At 46.1% G+C, this 17,175-nt stretch overlaps 1 protein-coding gene across 14 annotated transcripts in view; it reads right to left on the bottom strand.

Annotated features, from left to right (window-relative positions):
* Positions 1-17,175, bottom strand: part of CACNA1B (calcium voltage-gated channel subunit alpha1 B) — a 466,872-nt gene that overhangs the window by 287,339 nt on the left and 162,358 nt on the right. For all 14 annotated transcript variants that reach the window (XM_043530418.1, XM_043530423.1, XM_043530432.1 and 11 more), the window contains exons 4-5: positions 4,923-5,014; positions 1,550-1,702 (exon numbers count right to left, since the gene is read on the bottom strand). In XM_043530418.1, the coding sequence (XP_043386353.1) occupies positions 1,550-1,702; positions 4,923-5,014 (245 nt within the window). The remainder of the gene's footprint in view (positions 1-1,549; positions 1,703-4,922; positions 5,015-17,175) is intronic.

Raw genomic sequence — 17,175 nt, 5'->3', positions numbered from 1 at the left:
TACTTTTCACAGTGTTAGGATACGAGATAATCATGTTACAGTGTGTGCTAAGGGCCCAGCCATGTTGCCCTTACAAGACTGGTACTTAAACATCCCCGGCCACGCTCCAGGAGCCTGCATCACACTCCTCCCAAACCCCACACAATTGCTTCCCTAGCCACTTCCTTCTTAGGCCTCTCTCTTTCCTACATGCCCCACCTGGAAGACTGTGGTCATGCCATAGATTTCGCCTTCCTCTCATCTGCCATAGCCCCTCATTCATCCCCCTCCTCCTCAGCTTTGGCCTGCTCGCACTCTACTCCCGCCTTCGTCTCTCCCTCAGCCGGGTTCTGAACCACCCCTTTGGACCTTTCTTCCTCTCTGACTGATTTTTCCATCTGTCCCGTCTCTCCTTATTCACAGGGACTTCAACCCTCACATCGATGGCCAGTCATACCTAGCGGCCTTCCAGTTCCTCTTTCTCACCGTCTCTGGACTATCCTTCTGACTCACCTTCACGGTCATGCCCTTGGCCTGCTCTTCTCAAAGCTCTGTCCAGTTCTGACTTCCCTCTCTGTGAAGTCCTTCACCCCGTGTCCTCCTCCCAGAATTTTCATTCGTCTCTCTCTCTCTCTGACTTCTCTGCTGCTCGCCATCTGTCCCAACCCAGGCTTCATGCTATGGTGTTGTCTCTTACCCCAGCAACCTTCTATAGATCTCACAATTAAACAGCTGCACATCAGAACCCCAATCATCTGGAAATCAAAAGTCATTGCATCCAGCCAGCGCCATGAGTGCCTGATTGCCAGTTACAATGCAAAAGTCACACACACACAGGGCCTGAGCTGCCTCTGACACATGCTGGTGTAAATCCATCCCAGCCACAGTGCTGTAAATGAGAGGAGAATGTATCTGGTTGGCAGTGTGCATGTGTGCACCCAGGCGTTCTGCAGCACTGAGAAAGTGGGCTGGGAGGGAGAGGAGGAGTGGAAGGGGAAAAAGAAAACAAAGCAGGAGGGAGAAAGGGGTCTAATATAGAAGGCTGTTGTTTAATCAGCTAGAAGAAAGCCAGAAAACACTGAGGGGAAAATAAGAATCAGAAAACTAAGTTGAATGGAAAGGAGAAATTGAAGAAGACTGAATGAACTTAGAGACAAAAACTGGAAATTGTGTTCATCATCAAATGTTACACACAAATCACCCTGGAAAAAACAGAAACAGGCTCAGTGCACAACAGTTTAGAACAGGAAGTCAAGAGTACCGGGTCAGTCAAGCTGCAGAGATTTGTATCAACAGAAAACTGGGCCCACTACATCCAAGTCAAACTGCAGGATGAATAAGGGAGGCAGAAGGTAATTATGCCAGCTGGAATTTTGTCAAGACACCTCTGGGTCATGGGATCATCACTAGACAAGCTCCTGGACTTTGGCTTTAAGTCTCATCACAAAAAACCTGGTGGAATTCAACCTTTCTTACATAGGTCACTTCCCTGAGAGAGGACACTAGGCCCTCAAACGGACAATGCGTGCTCTGCTGACTTACTGAGGGAACAGCAGCAGCTCAATCTCACCTGTTTCATTCGAGAAGCAGGTTTTATGAAACTTCCCCATGTAGAACTCCAGCCCAATGATGGCAAACATCACTATCGCAAAGAAGAGAAGCAGCCCAATCTGGAGCAAGGGCACCATGGCCTTCATGATGGACTTGAGGACAACCTGCAGACCTGTAGGAAGCAAGGAAATTATTGTAGTCAGTGACTGGAGGAAAAGAAGGGTTTTTTGGAAGGTAGGGGACTTTGGATTTTTAATAAAATGCTCTGGATTGGCAATGTCCAGCAATGCCTCTTCTTCTAGGTCATTGATTCAAAGCTCTCTCTGCTCAGTAACGATTAAGGCTCCGAACCAGATCCCATCAAAATCTTCCAATTAGCATCAGTGGGAGCCAGGCGAGGTCCTAAAAGCTGTTCAGTGGCTCATGTGAAACATGTTGGTGATCTCAAGCCAGCGCCAGAGGATGGGTCCAAATACCAAAAAAATTAATGCCACAATCGGTGTGAATTTGGCACTCTTGTTTCCCACAGGGGCCAAGGAGTCAGTGGGTCAGAGAGAGCACCATGACAAGTCACAGTCACTGGGCGAGGGGGGGAAGTGAGAATGCTTTTCAGCCTGGTAGTTAGCACACTCGCCGGGGAGGTGGGAGACCCAACTTTAAGGCCCTGCTCCAGTGACTATAATTATCGATAAAAAGTGGAACAGCTTTAAGAGGGGAGTTTGAGAAAGCCCCATACCAGAACATCCCATCGTCAAGTCTGCAAGTTTAAATGCCTGCTCTGCATCAGGCAGAGAGGGGAATTGAACCTGTGTCTCCCCCATCCCCACTGAATGCCCTAACCTGGGAGCTAAAGCTAATAAAGGGAGCCAACACCAGCACCGCCTCCTCCCCTGTCCTTTTTAGGACTCTTTTCCTTGCTTCTGACAAAAGCCTGAAAAATCAAAACAGAATTTTTGGGGAGCCAAATGAAACATTATTGACATTACCGACGGACATAGACTTTTCCAGTTTGGTTGAAACGATTCAGCAAACTCCACGCAAAGTTGCCAATCATTTCAGTCAACCCCAAGTGCATTTTTCAGTGACTAAACAATTAGTCGGAAAAATGTTGCCCTGCTTTAAGTGAGACCCACTGACAAACAAAAAGGCCTGCTGTCTCTGGGGCTTCCAATCTTGGGCCTTTTCACCAGCACTCAAATTCAGTTTCAATTAAAACAGGGGAGAAAAGAGGAGACGGCAAAGAGATAAAGGTGTCTGATCATTTTATGTAGATGTGCATAAGGAAAGCAATGCACTGTTAACCACCCGTTTAAAGCTACCTTGGCTGTGGGGCCCACACTGGGGCAAAAGGATCATCCTTGTCCCACTGCCTTGTAAAACTTAAGTGAGATCAACACAGAAGTGCACAGAAAAATGCTCACCTGGGTTGGGAAAAAATACAGACACATGGCGAGTGCATATTAGGACAGCATACAGCACATCTAAGGACTGTGTGTATTGCAGGGGGGAAGAATTATAAAGCTCTCAGGTGCCAAAGCAGCCTTTCAATTGTATAGCAGAGCTATAGCATGCCTTAAATCTATGGTGTCACACTGGGCTATAGTTACCACTCGGCTCAAGGGGCGGAAGAGTTGTGGCTGGCTGTATTAAGTTGAATGTCTGTTTTCATAAGGCATAAGTGCCCATGAAGCAAAAAGTGGCAGTTTTCTCACATGTAATCATCAAAATGGGAGACTCTCTCCCACCAGATAATCAGTTTTAGAAAGTTGACTGGGGCCCTAGAGTATTCCATGGAAGCGTGTAATGTTGTGTGGTTATAGTGAGGTGAAATTCGCCCCTATGCAGAGAGCCCGCACACAGCCTCTGTGCCACGGAAGTCCCACTTACACACTCAGAATAAGGCGTACGCTGGACTTTAGTGGTGTATACTCCTTGTGCTGATCTCTTTACTCAGGGATGCCTTTATGCAATGGAGCGGGTGTGTTGTTCTCCTTTAAGAAACTCTCGTATCTGTGATTTCACCCTCCTTGTGGTTCCTATATGGGATCATGATTATTTTATTAAACTTGCTTTAGTTTTTCATATGAATTTCACGCTAGAGAAAGGTGCCTGATTTACAGCCCTGGGGAGTGGAAGCTGCTCTTTACCCACCCACAGCATGGGCAATGGCAGGACAATCCTTCCCCACACTCTCAATGCACCTCACGAGTGGGCTCGGAAGAAGGGTCAGTCAATGGCCTAGTGGCTAAAGCACTAGGCTGGGATGTAGTAGACACAAGTTCCAGTCCCAGCTCTGATTTATCAAGTGATCTTAGATAAGTCATTTCAGCTTAGTTTCCCCTCCAGTGCTTCATCATGTCTATTTAAATGGCCTTGTACAATCAAAAAGCACTTGTTGGTTGGTGCTTAACAGATCAAGGGCATTTCCCTATGACTATTCATTTCAAATACATATTAATAAATAAATGTCAGCTTGTCACAAGCCGAGGCACGAGCCCTTTCCTTCTGCATGGGAAATGCTTATGTAATCTGTACTCCCAAAGGGAACTGCGGTAACTCAAGTTTCCAGCACAAGAAGCAGGGAAGCTCATTCCTCATCAGCTCTGCACAGCCCCTGGTATTTTGGCTGCAAGAAACCACCTCTGGAGTAGAGCTGAAACACCAGGCTGCTGTTTGAGAGGAGGAGAAGGATGTTAATGAGTTAGTCTGGATGAACAGCTGAGCTTCGTGTAAGTGCATCCCATTTAAAAGGGAAACAATTTCCTCTCACTGCCTCATGCTGCATGGAAAATGCTTCAGTTCCAAATTCAGAAAGGGAAAAATGAACAGGTATCACTAGGAGTCCTCTGCAAAGTATTTCTACAGTGCCCCTCACCAGAGCATCTGGGCAACTCAAACGATAAAAGTATCACGTTGCCTATGGTGAAAACTTGATTAGAGGTAATCTCCCTTTATCTGCCTTGCCCTTACCTGGTGTTACTTACAGGCTGAGTAACATGGGAGGCCAGAGCCACATTTGGTGTTAACTGCCTTAGCTCCAGCTAAAGATCTCCCTTGGGAATTCGAGCACTGGGGGGCCAGAAGGTTGGCAAACTTGGCATCTGGCAGTGCTTGGAGTACAGATCAAGTCCTAGAGTGAAGACGTCTCAAGAACCAAATCTGTGAAGTTCCAATCCTGGGGCCTAGTAGGGAGCACTTTGCACGCCCTTTGCATAGGTGTAAAAGCTGACACAACACAGAGCAATGGAAAATCAGGACCTCAGGCGTGGAAAGCAAGGGCACCCCAGTGCGATAGGAAGCAGGGGGAAGATTATATAGATCAGAGGACACAGACCGCAAAGGCCAGGGGGCCTCTCTGACAATGATGTTGCAATGGTTCTCATTACACTCACTTGGAATTCCTGACACCAACTTCAAAGGTCTCAATACCCGAACAGCTCGCAGGGTCCGTAGGTCAAAATCAGTCCCAGCGGTGGCTAGAATCCTGATTTAAGACAAAAAGGGGCGGGGGGGAAGGCGAGAAAGAGAGAGAGAGAGAAATTGAATTAAATGTGAGTTTTTCAAAATACAAATAAATGAAGCATGATAACAAATTCAGGCCGCCTAGGACTTCACGGTGGTCATTACACTGCATTCAGTAGCCAGTGAAAACATACAATGCATATCTGCCTGCTCCTAAGTTACATATCCCTGCTACTCGAGCTAAAGGAAAATCTTTATTAGCTCTCTGCAATATAGAGCCTATGACACACGGTTGAGAAGTTCTGATTCCATCCAGTAGAGTAGAATGTCCCATGTACACAGACACACAAATACTTTTTGTTTTATCTGACTTTGATGTTTTCCACTTAATCTTGAACAATTTTACCTCCTTCAGTTACATGAGTTCAAAATTATTAACTTAGCCTTCTGGAGTCGCCTGCCTTGCTCTTTAGGAGATTGCTGAGCCACTCCACAAGATCCTGAGTGTGGGGAGGAATTCACACAGCACACAACCTTGAATTTTGAAAATTTCCAAGTATGAAAAATTTCAACCACCTCCATAATTGTTTGGATCAATTGGAGACTAGAGGAATTATGAAAAAATATTCTAAATTTCCTCACCCACTCCCCATCCCACCAAAAATCCCCTCCAAATTCAGAATGTTGATGACATTTTGAAATTTGCTCAGAACTCACAGTTGGGGTCATATTTTCAAGAGCTCGGCTCCTATCGTGCACCTAATACGAAATGTGCATGTAATATGGCTCTTTTGAAAACTGGCCCCCAGTGTCCAGAAATCTGCAGGTCAATTACATCTTCAGCTGATGTCTATCTCTACCTACTGCACTAACTCCAGATGGAACCAACTACAGAGTTGGTTGAAATTTTTCAAATTCTGAAATTTCAATTGAATTTCAAAATTCAGTGACAGGTTTCAGAGTAACAGCCGTGTTAGTCTGTATTCGCAAAAAGAAAAGGAGTACTTGTGGCACCTTAGAGACTAACCAATTTATTTGAGCATAAGCTTTCGTGAGCTACAGCTCACTTCATCGGATGCATACTCTGGAAAGTATAGAAGATCTTTTTATACACACAAAGCATGAAAAAATGGGTGTTTACCACTACAAAAGGTTTTCTCTCCCCCCACCCCACTCTCCTGCTGGTAATAGCTTATGTAAAGTGATCACTCTCCTTACAATGTGTATGATAATCAAGTTGGGCCATTTCCAGCACAAATCCAGGTTTTCTCCCTCCCAACAAGAGAGTGGGTTTGTGTGGGGGGAGGGGAGGAGAAAACCTGGATTTGTGCTGGAAATGGCCCAACTTGATTATCATACACATTGTAAGGAGAGTGATCACTTTACATAAGCTATTACCAGCAGGAGAGTGGGGTGGGGGGAGAGAAAACCTTTTGTAGTGGTAAACACCCATTTTTTCATGCTTTGTGTGTATAAAAAGATCTTCTATACTTTCCACTGTATGCATCCGATGAAGTGAGCTGTAGCTCACGAAAGCTTATGCTCAAATAAATTGGTTAGTGTCTAAGGTGCCACAAGTACTCCTTTTCTTTTTGAAAATTCAGTGAGGGGTGAAAATGTTCCGAGAAAATTTCATTGCCCCCCTTTTTTCCTACCCAAGGTCTTATTGGGGAATGGGGCAGTTGGCCAGCCTCCAACCAAAGAAAGATGGCTCCTTTTTCCATTTCCCAGTGAGATGATCGGGGAACACATCCGTCTGTCACACCATAAATTAGCCCCTAACAAGGCTATAGTGTGAGACACTTTATTAGAGACTCCATAATGCTGATGGTTTCTTTGAACTAAAGCAGTTCCTGTACACAACAGTGTACAGTGTTTACTCTATGCATGTGTAAACATAAGTTTGGTCCAAAACACCCTACTTTAGAGAAAGGAAAACAACAAGAAAAAAAAAGTAAAGTCTCCGTGAGAGAGCATGGTGTGAGTATCTACCCCGTAACAGTCTGCAATAACTCTGAGAACAAAATGGCTGCCATCTTGGCAGGCAGACAATTCATAGACACTAAAAGGTATCACACACAGACAACGAAAAGGCATCACAGTTTCAGGCTATCCTGAGTGCACCACATTTCACTCCAGCAGCAAGGGAAGAAAAGAGGGCATAGGATCCAAAAGGCATCAGGAATGCAATCTTCCTGGAGCAAGGAAATTGGAACCCCTGATTTCCAGCCAACTTAGACACTCAGTGTCCCCTCAATGACAAGAGTAATAACTGCAGCTCTTCCTTTGGGGTTTTGACAATGAAAATGTTAAGATCTGGGGAAGGAAGATCCCCTGTAACACATGTCAACTACAGAAAACAGCTCAGAAGGGAAAAGCACCTCACCTACTCCCTATTGATCGCTCCCTTTAAAGTCCCTTGTAAGAAACATCCGTTAATTTTTGATAGGATCGTTAGGATAGGATAGGCTATTTTAACAGAAGGAACAAAAAAGAAGGAGCGGATGAACCAGCCCTGCCAATAGAGTCTACAAGAGCCAACGTTTTTTTCATAGATATTTAGGTCAGAAGGGACCATTATGATCATCTAGTCTGACCTCCTGCAGAACGCAGGCCACCGAATTTCACCCACCCACTCCTGCGAAAAACCTCTCACCTATGTCTGAGCTATTGAAGTCCTCAAATCATGGTTTAAAGACTTCAAGGATCAGAGAATCCTCCAGCAAGTGACCCTAGCCCCATGCTACAGAGGAAGGTGAAAAACCTCCAGGGCCTCTGCCCATCTGCCCTGGAGGAAAATTCCTTCCCGACCCAAATATGGCGATCAGCTAAACCCTGAGCATATGCGCAAGATTCACCAGCCAGATACTACAGAAAATTCTTTCCTGGGTAACTCAGATCCCACCCTATCTAATATCCCATCACAGGCCATGGGGCCTATTTACCATGAATATTTAATTACCAAAACCATGTTATCCCGTTGCACAGACCCAGGCCATTTTTAGCCATTCTTGCCTCCTGCCCATGCAGCCATCACTGCTGCCATTGTCTCCTTCCCAGATAGAAAAAATATCCTCGTGCACAGAGGTCAGTAAAGCCGTCTGGCCCAATGTCCTGCAGATGTGCTCATGATGCGTTCATGCACTGCCCTTTGCCACTGGAGAGCTGGGTTCAAATCCTGCCTTAGGAAAGCAATTAAAGGGGGAAGGAATTCTTGACAATGCAACTCTCTGCCTAGTGAGCTCTACATTGGCCTCAAATATTAAAGGGACTCAAAGCTAGGCTCAAGCAGGAGAGGTTCCAATGCAACCAAAGAGTTGACGAGACAGCCCAGGATGTTATTTCCAACAACCCTCGTCTATGGTTCTGTTGAAAGCGAGGCTCATTTTAGTCCATCCCTGGACATGTGCCCAGATCACAAACCCGCTAAGCAATGAAGCACAATTTACACTCTGTCCAAAGGACTTGGCTAGCAGAGGTTGTCGCAAGTAGGCATTAAGATGTATTACCAAAGCTGTGAGAGATTCCAGCAGTTGTAATAGCATAGTGGATGCTTTAGGTTGGGGAAAGCTGTAAAAAAGCCTGAGACAGGAATAATCAAGGGTTTGGCAGACCAGGACTGGGGCCTTGTCTATACCAGAAAGCGGTTGCTGGTATGGCTAGATTGGCTAGCCCTCCTGGTGTAGATGCAGCTGCTACAGGCAAAAGAGTGCTTTTGTCAGTATAGCTTACACAAGTTCCCCAAACAAAATAAGCTAAACCAACACAGGGACTTTTCTGCTGTGTAACTGTCTACAGTAGGGCTTTTGCTGGCACAGTTATGTCAGCAAAATCACACCCCCGCTTGACAAAGCTATGCCTGCGGAAGTTTTTAGTGTAGCCCCGGCATGCAATACACCGGGGAGCCCAGGACTCAAGGAGCAGGAGGTGCTAAAGTCAGGATCCGAGTGCCTTGGCAAAGCAGGGTGAGAGCGCCCCGTCCGGGCCAAGCAGGGGCTGAACGAAGTGAGCTGGGGGCACCAAGCCACGTTACAGCTGTCTCTAGCCAGTACGACTAGCCCTACGTCTTCCCAAGCACCAACGAACTGGAGCAACCAGAAAAGAATGAGAACATATTGTGAGGGGCTGTCGTTCGACCCAAGCTCCCGAAGATCATTTAAACCAATAGCTATCGCATTCAGGGGCATCGAATTTGAAGCTTTCATGCTCACGCTGCCATTCGCCTTTTCCTCACCATGCCAGTGCTCACGTGTCAAACCTTTGCAGCCCAGCAGCGCCACGCACTTCAAGCCTTAAACGTCTGCCTTGGCTGTGCCTGCGGCCTCCCGTGGCTTTCACGTGGATTCATGTCGCCCTGACCCAGGCCCTTTCCTGTCTGCTACAGGCTGAGAGGAGGAGCCCCTGTGCTCTCACAGTTTGCTTTCAAACTTATTGGAGAGAGACTGGGAGTGGATGCAGGAGAGTCAATTAGCGCCACGGTGCCAATAAGTGCCCCAGTGACAGCGCCGGCTGTCTCGCTGCTCAGAGGCGGCTCTTCATTCCCCTGACATGTTCTTAAGAGGTTTGAAGTTAATAAAAACTCCCTAATTTACAGCTACCCCCGCTTCCTGCGCCCCCTTTAGTCAAGGATCTCAGCCACTCGCCTCCCCTGTGTTGTTAATAACCATTTGCCCTACCCCAGTGTGTGACAATACAATTCCTGTAAGGCACTTTTCCGAATATTCTGCAATAACGTCATTTCTCCCACATAATTGCATGATAATATACAGCTCCTGTATGGCCAGTTCTGCCACTGTGCTGTTTTGCTGTTCTACATGAAGAATAATACCAATCCTCAATGAAGGGAAGGATGTAATTAACTGAAGGCTTCTGCTAACTTCATAAAATTCGCATAAGGGCTGTCTTTCTCCCCCGCGCTCCCCCCCCCCGCCCCATTCCCTGAACTCAAACCCTCAGAACCCATTGTGGGCTGTGCTGGAGCAAGAAGGATTATTAAAAATGGGGGAGAAAGGGAGAGATCAAACGAGCCAGATGACAAGCATGACTTGAAAATCCTGCGGAAGCTTTCCTGTCTGCACGCGTAACAAGTGAGAACAAAGAGCAAGTAACTGAAGAGCCAGAGCTGGAGGAGGAAATTGACAGTGAGAATAAAAATAGAGGGAAAGAAGTTTAAGAGGCGACTTAGCAACAAGGGAAAAAATTGGGGCTGTACCTTTTCATGCTTCTTGATGAGTTATAAGGACATCTTGATGATTTGTAGATTTGGGGTGTGTGGTTTCTGCTTGATTTTTGCTTTAGAAATAGTAGGTCTTGACTTCCCCGCTGGAGGACTCTGTGGAGGACTGGGAAACCAGTGGGATTGGAAGGGACTGGAAGCTGAGCAGTTGTGTCAGGAAGGGACTTTTACACAAGTGTGATGATTAGAGACTGACAATGAAGCTACAGCACAAAGTCTTGCTGAAACGATACGGACTCTGCTTTCCAGAGAGAAACCTCATTTTATTGAGAGGCACGTGTGGCAACAGATTTACCCCCACAGCTGTGTGCTATGCTGCATGTTCCCCCTCACTGGGGCTCCTGCAGAATGTTGGAGCTTTTTGGAACTACCTGAGTAGATCAAGAACTGCTCGAGTCAAGAAAAACCCTTGGGATCCGCAATTATACCAGACCATCTAGCGCAAAAGCCTGTCTCTGACAGTGGCCTGCCAGTACCAGCTACTTCAGAGGAACATGCAACAGACCCATGCAGTGATGGGACAACCTTCCCCCAGGAAAGGCTCCTCCCTCTCAACCCCAGTAGTCAGAGGTTGACTTATGCCCTGAGCATGAGATCTGCATTCCTTCCAAAGCTACTTTATTTTTAAAATATTTCCTATTGAATACTGGATATTCTTATTATCCATATAAATGTCTAATGCTCTTGAAAAATCCCACTACACTCTTGACTGGAATAGCATCTTGTTGCAGTGAGTTCTGCTGTCGAATCGTGAATTGTGTGAGCAGGCTGAGTGAGAGACCAGACTCTTTTCTCATGAGCCAATGGAGGCTTGTAACAAAGGTGTCCAAAGATGAAAATGGAGTGCATTATTCCCCCACTGCCCAATAGCATTGCACTATGTTATCCCATTGTACTATCACTTGGCTAAACTAAACTTCCCACCTTATGTCCCTCCATGAAAGTGCTCTCTGGCCAATTTCTGTCCTCAGAGACCAAGGCCCATTTATGGGAAATACGTGACATCTTCTGTTCCAGTGGTCCCTGCGATAATATGTAAAAAAGCTTATTCCTCTGGTTATAAAATGATGCAAAGGGGAAAAAGGAAAAACTCAGGGTAAATAATTGTCTGTTTTCATTTCCGGGGGACTCAGTATTTTTACTGTACTAGTATAGCGAGAGACACATTGTCACCTGATGCGAGGGATTTCATGGAGACATGATTGTGAATCTTCTTACTGAAACGCTGATCAAAGACAGTCGCAAGAAAAGGCCAGAAAATTTATTCAAACTGAGTCTCTGGATCTGTAAAGCCTGAGGCAAGAAGGGTTGGAAAAAGCTAACCCTCTTCTTCAGAACAGCTGCTATCTTGCGTTCATCCTGGCTTTCAAGCCTTTTAGCAGATTTAGTTCATCTTTTCCACATGATCCCGTGAGGAACGGATGACAAAGGCTTTCTGCTCTCTCTCCATAGGTGGATGGAGGAGAGGAAAAAGGGAACTGAACATAGGGAGACTTTCTGACTTAAGTGCCAGGAATAATGATCCTAGATAAGGAGCTTTCTGTGGATGCCTCTGCTTAAATGACACTGTGGGTCCTGCTTCAGCAGAGAATAATCACTGAGGCTCAGGGTTAGAGGAACACCAAACTGCAGATGATTTGGCCTGTTTTTTTCAGCCTAAACCCCAGTTGCCATTCATAATGAGATAAGTTGCAATGGAGGGGACCACGAAGAGATCTCTGCATGAGAATTGTAACTAGAGTTGTGAGAAATTCAGCAGCTTTAGTCTAGAAGTGTGTGAGTGTGTGTGTGTGGAGGGGCGGGGGCGGGGGGGAGAGTCATGTCAAACAGCAGCTGAAACCACTGAGATTGGTAAATAACCACATCATCACCCCTCTTCAGAGCACCGTCAGATGTCAGGGCCTTGCAGCTCAGTTTCCCATCAGAGGAGAAATCAGTGGCATAGATGCAGGGTATTTTTTTTTAACCTAACTGGTTTATTTACGCTGTATACACCACTCCTAGAACAGAGGTGAGCCCAAATGGTGTGTAGAAAAACCCCTCTTTCAGCGACCGCAGCCCAGACACCAGTATCCAGTTCCCAGGGAGCATCTCCCGCTCAAGAATTGACTCAAGGTAGAGAGATTAAGGCAGAGAGACAGCTCTCTTGATGCTTGCCACAGCTTCCCTCAGAAGAAACTCCATCACAAACCTAATCAACAAGACAGCAGTCTTTCAAAGACTGTATGATGCTCACACAATAAGAAAAAGAACTTTTACGATTATGTGTAATAGCCCCATGTGGTGACACCTGTCCTAATAAATACCAATAATCTCCATGCGGCATTTTCTTCTTGGTCTCAGATCTCTTTTCAAAGATAGGTATGCGTATTATCCCCATATTATTTGTGGGGAAATGGAATATAGCGACTTGCCCAAGACCTTATAACAAAACAGTAGTAGAACCAAGTTTTGGACCCAGACTTTCTAGACCCATACCAAGTCATCTAAGCCCCAGAGACCTCCATCTCCTGCTTGGACACTGAAATCAATGCAATATCACAGAGTTCCACAATTCTTCTGCTACAGCTGGTTGAATAGTAAGTGTTTGGCACATGCAGGCCACTTTGTTGGTCTATGACTCATTTGCAAGTCACGCCTGACTGCTGTCAGTTGTATTCGTTCTTCGCAAGAACTGGCTGACTAGCTTGGATAACGAATTTCCAGACTCTGAGTGGTTCACGACCCATTCATTGTATCTATTCGCTCTTCAATACCAGCCTCAATTGTCCAGTTCGGTACTTCTACCCCAATCATCTTCACGCTTTCTCCCATGTTGCCCCTTCTGCTTGGAAAAGCCGTTTTGTGCACAACTGTAAAGTCACCACCCTGACCCTCCTTGGAACTCACCTCTGTCATAATACATACAGGAAACCAAAACCTGACAGCAGCTAGGCAGATGGTAAGTTGCGTTTACTGCTCCTGATAGGCTGTGTGCATCATTAGTCTATCATTTTTTGTCACCCTCTGTCCCCTACCCCGACCTGCTTGTTTGTTTCATCCACCAGTTATGTCTTGTCTTCTCCACTTAGACTGTAAGCTCTGAAGTAGGCACTGTCATTTATTCATGCTGGTACACAGCTGAGCATAAAGGGGCCTCGGCCAGTGATTAATTATTATTACTGATCAAATGTAGGACTGGTTGAAATCTTTTCATTCCAAAACAAATTTTTAAATGAAAAACAGCCTGTTTTTAACAAGAAAATGTTTCTTGAAACATTTTCCGATTTTTCTAGGAATCTCTCCCGCACCCTGCCAAAAAATATAATCAGTTTTTGCAAACTGGTTTGTAGTTTTTCATCAAAATTTTTTTTTTTTAAATCAGCAGAAGTTGTAGAAAAAAAAAGAAATATTTTTGTTTTTTTCCTAACCTTTTCACGGAAAGTATTTACAATTTTCCAACCAGCTCTCATCACATGGCACTGCTTCCGCTCCCTGATTGGACAACTGAACAGAAGCATAGTGAGTAGCACTTTTCTGATACAAGTTGATGAGACTTTCAGGGTTTGTGAATACCAGCAGCTGGCTGAATTTGAGTGTTATCAACCGTCTAGCCCCACAAACAGCGGAGTTTGGAATTAGAGATCTTTATTCGGAAACACAGAGCAGCTCCAGCATCTACCCCACACCATAAATCGCTCTAAGCTCACTCCAGCCTCAGCCCCGTGGCAGCAGACTCCTGAACGGTTCCACTCACGTGCTGCATCAGAACTTTTTAGGGGAATCTGCCCGATTTCAAGCAAGACCAAGTGATTGTCACTTGCTTTCTCATTTTGATATGAAAGTTTAGCACATGTTTCCACAGAACGAGCAGCACTCAATGGGAAATATCAAGAGGAAGGGCATGTATGCACCTATGCACTAGTGATTTGTGCGAGAGCGCGATACCCACCTACTCCAGAAAAGCCTGGCAAACACGCCTTTCAGGGCACCCTGATAGTCAAGGAGAATCTGATGCTCGTGAAAATGAAGAATTCATACTGCTCATTTGACCTAGGCATAACATGCGGCGAGGTGCTATGCAAGGGTTACTGCACACACGGTCCGATTCTCATCTCACATCATACACTATTACATGAGTATAATCCCACTGGCTTCAGTGCAGTTACTTCTGCTTTATGGCATTGGGACAAAGTCAGGTCCACAGCCTTGCTACTTCACTCAGTGCTGACCTGGAACAATTCCTGCTACTCCCGACTTAGAAACACCAGAACTGCCATTCTAGTCCATCAAACCATTTATCCTGTTTCCAGTAGTGGCGTATTCCTGATGCTTCCGAGGAAGACGAAAGCCTTTCAAAATGCAGCTGAACCAACATGCAAAGTGACTTCCCCAGGAGGTGTAGCAATTCTTGCTTTCCTGATCCCTGCAGTGACCCAGTGATGTTCCCAAGAGCAAGATCATCACCCCAATCACAGTACATGTAGACACAAATATATTTAACTCCTGTTATCCCACACTTGGACCTTACTTGAGAAGAGACTGCTGAGTCATACACCCCCTCTGCCACCAAATCCGGGCGGATTCACTGGTGGATGTGGACTAACAGGATATTGGATGAGATCAAACTATTTTTCCCCCACTTGTGACCCAAGAACAGATCCAAAGGCAGGTCAGTGGTGGTGAAAGGCTAGTGCATGAGCTCTTGAACTGGATGTCAGGATGCTGGCAGTGGTTTTGCTCACATCTGCGAGGCTGGCTTGCCTCCAAACTCGAACGACCACTATGGCATCACTGTCAGTCTCTCTCTCCCCCTTACATTCTTGTTCTCCCAGCTATGTCACAGATTTCCAGGAGAGCACTGACTGCACCATCTGGAAAGATGCCCTCTTCTAGTCAATTTGATTTCATGGAGTGTGAGCTTTATCTTGGCTGCTGAAGGCAAGCAGCTGACACCAAATTCGGGGAGACAAATAGATTAGGAATGCTAATCACTACCGTATAATTTATAGCATGGCCAGTTTAACATGGAGTCCTCTAACCCACAGATGAGAGACTTATCATAGAATCATAGAATATCAGGGCTGGAAGGGACCTCAGGAGGTCATCTAGTCCAACCCCCTGCTCAAAGCATGACCAATCCCCAATTAACTTCCCTAACCATCGACCTTAGTAACCCTCGGACACACATGTGAGCACCCAGCTTGCCTGCTCTTTGTTGGACGGCTGACACAAAGGAATCCAATCATCCAGCCAGACTTCTGCACAGTGCTTTTCTAGCCATTCCTTCCTCTGCCGGCCCAAAGAGCCTTAGCTCTAATTTTATTTAACCCCTGTCCATGGCAATGCTAGTTCAGAGCCATTGCCAAGCAGGACAACAACAATTTGCCACCACCAACATGGGATTACAATATTATATAGAAGGTGTGAAACAGCTCCCCAATACTTATTAGCTTCATGACTAAGCCTGCTAGCCCACATGAAAAATAACTCTGCGGCCAGCCCCCCAAAAACCCACCCTACGACCAAAGCCACCCCAGTGCGATTTAAAGGTAGATAACCGTTAGCACTCTTTGTTGGTATTTATTATTTGCATGACACTAGCACCTCAATGCCCCAATCGAGGTCAGAGAGACAGTCCCTGCTCTAAGTTTACAAATGAAATAGACAAAGGATGGGCAGAGAGAAGCACAGAGAAGCAAAGTGACGAAGGAAAACAGAAGCATTCAGGGGAAGGAGCTGTTCTGCTCCCTGACCCCAGCTACCCCACTCACTCCAAGTTCCTACACATCCTGGGTGGGTTTCTCAAGCCCTGGTTATATATATTAAACACCAGGCATCAGTACAAAGATACTTGGCCTCGATATTTAACGTAAACCTCTCTCCTCATTCCATCATTAATCTGCATCAGCAAATAAAATGCAGACACACATTCTTGGAGGCACAGAAGCAGGGCAGAAAGTCACCCATGGCATACTTCAATCCCTATGGGCTGATCTCTAGGAATTAACGGAGCTCATCTGACCTGGGGACCCCATGAAAATCCCAGGCTGGTGTTTGGCACCTTCCTAAAATAAGCCACAATGACTGCCCCACAAAAGGAACAGTCACAATGTAGCGACATCAGGCTTCAAAATCCCAAAAGGAGCTACCAAAAGCCAATCTCCTGAGCATGATTTCTGGATCAGATTTTGCTCCTTGGGGGGGGGGACCCCACACACCCTCCCATTCTTATAATGAGAGCCAGAAGAATCGTGAGCCATGCTATTTTCAAATCCAGCTGAGCTTTTGCAGGGTGTGCAGAGAGCCAGGGGACAGGGCTGCTCCCCAGGAGCATGGGCACATGTTGGTGCAATCATGTGTCTTGTGATCTTGCCTTGTTTGACGCTAGGTAAGACAGGACTAATAGCCAGAACCCACAAAACAGCAAAGGGGACTTTTCCTCCCACTGAACATGAAGCAAGCTGGCAGAGAAGCTTGGCCGGCCACGTTTTCCTGACTTTGCATTGGGAAAACAAGCACCATCCTGCATTTGGATCTAGCCAGAAAGTAGGTCACCCTCCACCTCGCTACATTAGCATTGCAAAGGGAGACACAGCGGTTTGTTCCTGGGGTATGTGAGGGGAGAGAAGTGAGGGGCCATGGCCCCAGAGAGCCGCTGTCACACATCTCAAGTTCCACCCCAGACCCAGTTACGGATCCCTGGTGGAACCTCATGCATGCAGCACAGTTGCAGGTCCTCATCTCAGCCTTGAGGGGTTGCCTCTCCCATTACTGGAAAGAGGGTGGATATGGAACCAGCTAGCAGAGGGCACGTGTACACTGGGTGTGGGGGAGGGAAAGGTGTGTTCTTCACTCGATTAAGACAGAGAAGACCCAGGAACTTGACTCCTGAGGGTCCAAGTTTATTAATACCAAAGTAGGAAGCGAAACTCAGAGTCCCCAGATGAAGTGGACACAGTCCAACT

This window comes from Chelonia mydas, chromosome 16 (assembly GCF_015237465.2).
Source record: "Chelonia mydas isolate rCheMyd1 chromosome 16, rCheMyd1.pri.v2, whole genome shotgun sequence".
Lineage (NCBI taxonomy): Eukaryota > Metazoa > Chordata > Testudines > Cheloniidae > Chelonia > Chelonia mydas.
This window is presented reverse-complemented; position numbering and strand designations above follow the sequence as displayed.